Below are 717 nucleotides of genomic sequence, written 5' to 3'. Positions count from 1 at the left end.
AAATCCGCGCTCTAACCATTGAGCCATCTAGCCCGAAGAAAATTTCGAAACTAACTAGCACCATCGTCGCATTTTACCCAAGCAGACATATGCTTGTTTTACGGAGCGGGGAGACACATGTGTATGCAGCAAGGTTGATCTCACTACACGCAGATGGTTGATAACGAAGGTCTAGTCGAAAGAAGCGAAACCACAAAGACAGACCACACATTTGAGATGTTCGGACTTGATAGATCTACTTCTGATTAATTTAACATCATTTAATCACAGGAGAAAAACTTACAATCGCAGCGATGGCGGTGCCCGTGCTATAGGGTGAGCGACCGAAGAGCGACAAGCCAAGGCTTTCACCTGGTTTTCGCACTATCGTCACCTCAATTTCCTGTGGTTGTTCTGTTTCCCCGAGACATGTCGGAGGCTCTCGATAAATGAGAAGACGAAGGGAATCACCTGCATTTCGGATTATCTGCAGAAATAGGAAAATGATTCATAGGATTTGATGTGTAGGTTAAAGTGTGCGAACGTGACAGAAAGATCCGGACCACCTATGAGGCACTGCTTACCTTCTTTCCGGTTTCATGATCAGCGTCACGTAGATCGACGCCATTGACCGCTAAAAGTCGATCACCAACAGCAATACGACCGTCTTCAGCAACAATGCCATCGTCATGTACTGCATGAACAAGGATTCCCCTCTAGATGGAATAAAACGTTGAG

The 717-nt window shown here is 45.7% G+C and overlaps 1 protein-coding gene across 1 annotated transcript; it reads right to left on the bottom strand.

Moving 5' to 3' along the window:
• Positions 1 to 283: 283 nt before the first annotated feature.
• T265_16173 (hypothetical protein) lies at positions 284 to 695 on the bottom strand (the record flags this gene model as incomplete). Its single annotated transcript, XM_009179718.1, has 2 exons — positions 284 to 466; positions 564 to 695. Coding segments are annotated over 2 exons (315 nt in total), but the record flags the coding sequence as incomplete, so codon positions are not given.
• Positions 696 to 717: the final 22 nt, after the last annotated feature.

The sequence above is a fragment of the Opisthorchis viverrini genome (genome assembly GCF_000715545.1).
Source record: "Opisthorchis viverrini unplaced genomic scaffold opera_v5_6661, whole genome shotgun sequence".
Taxonomy (NCBI): Eukaryota; Metazoa; Platyhelminthes; class Trematoda; order Opisthorchiida; family Opisthorchiidae; genus Opisthorchis; species Opisthorchis viverrini.
This window is presented reverse-complemented; position numbering and strand designations above follow the sequence as displayed.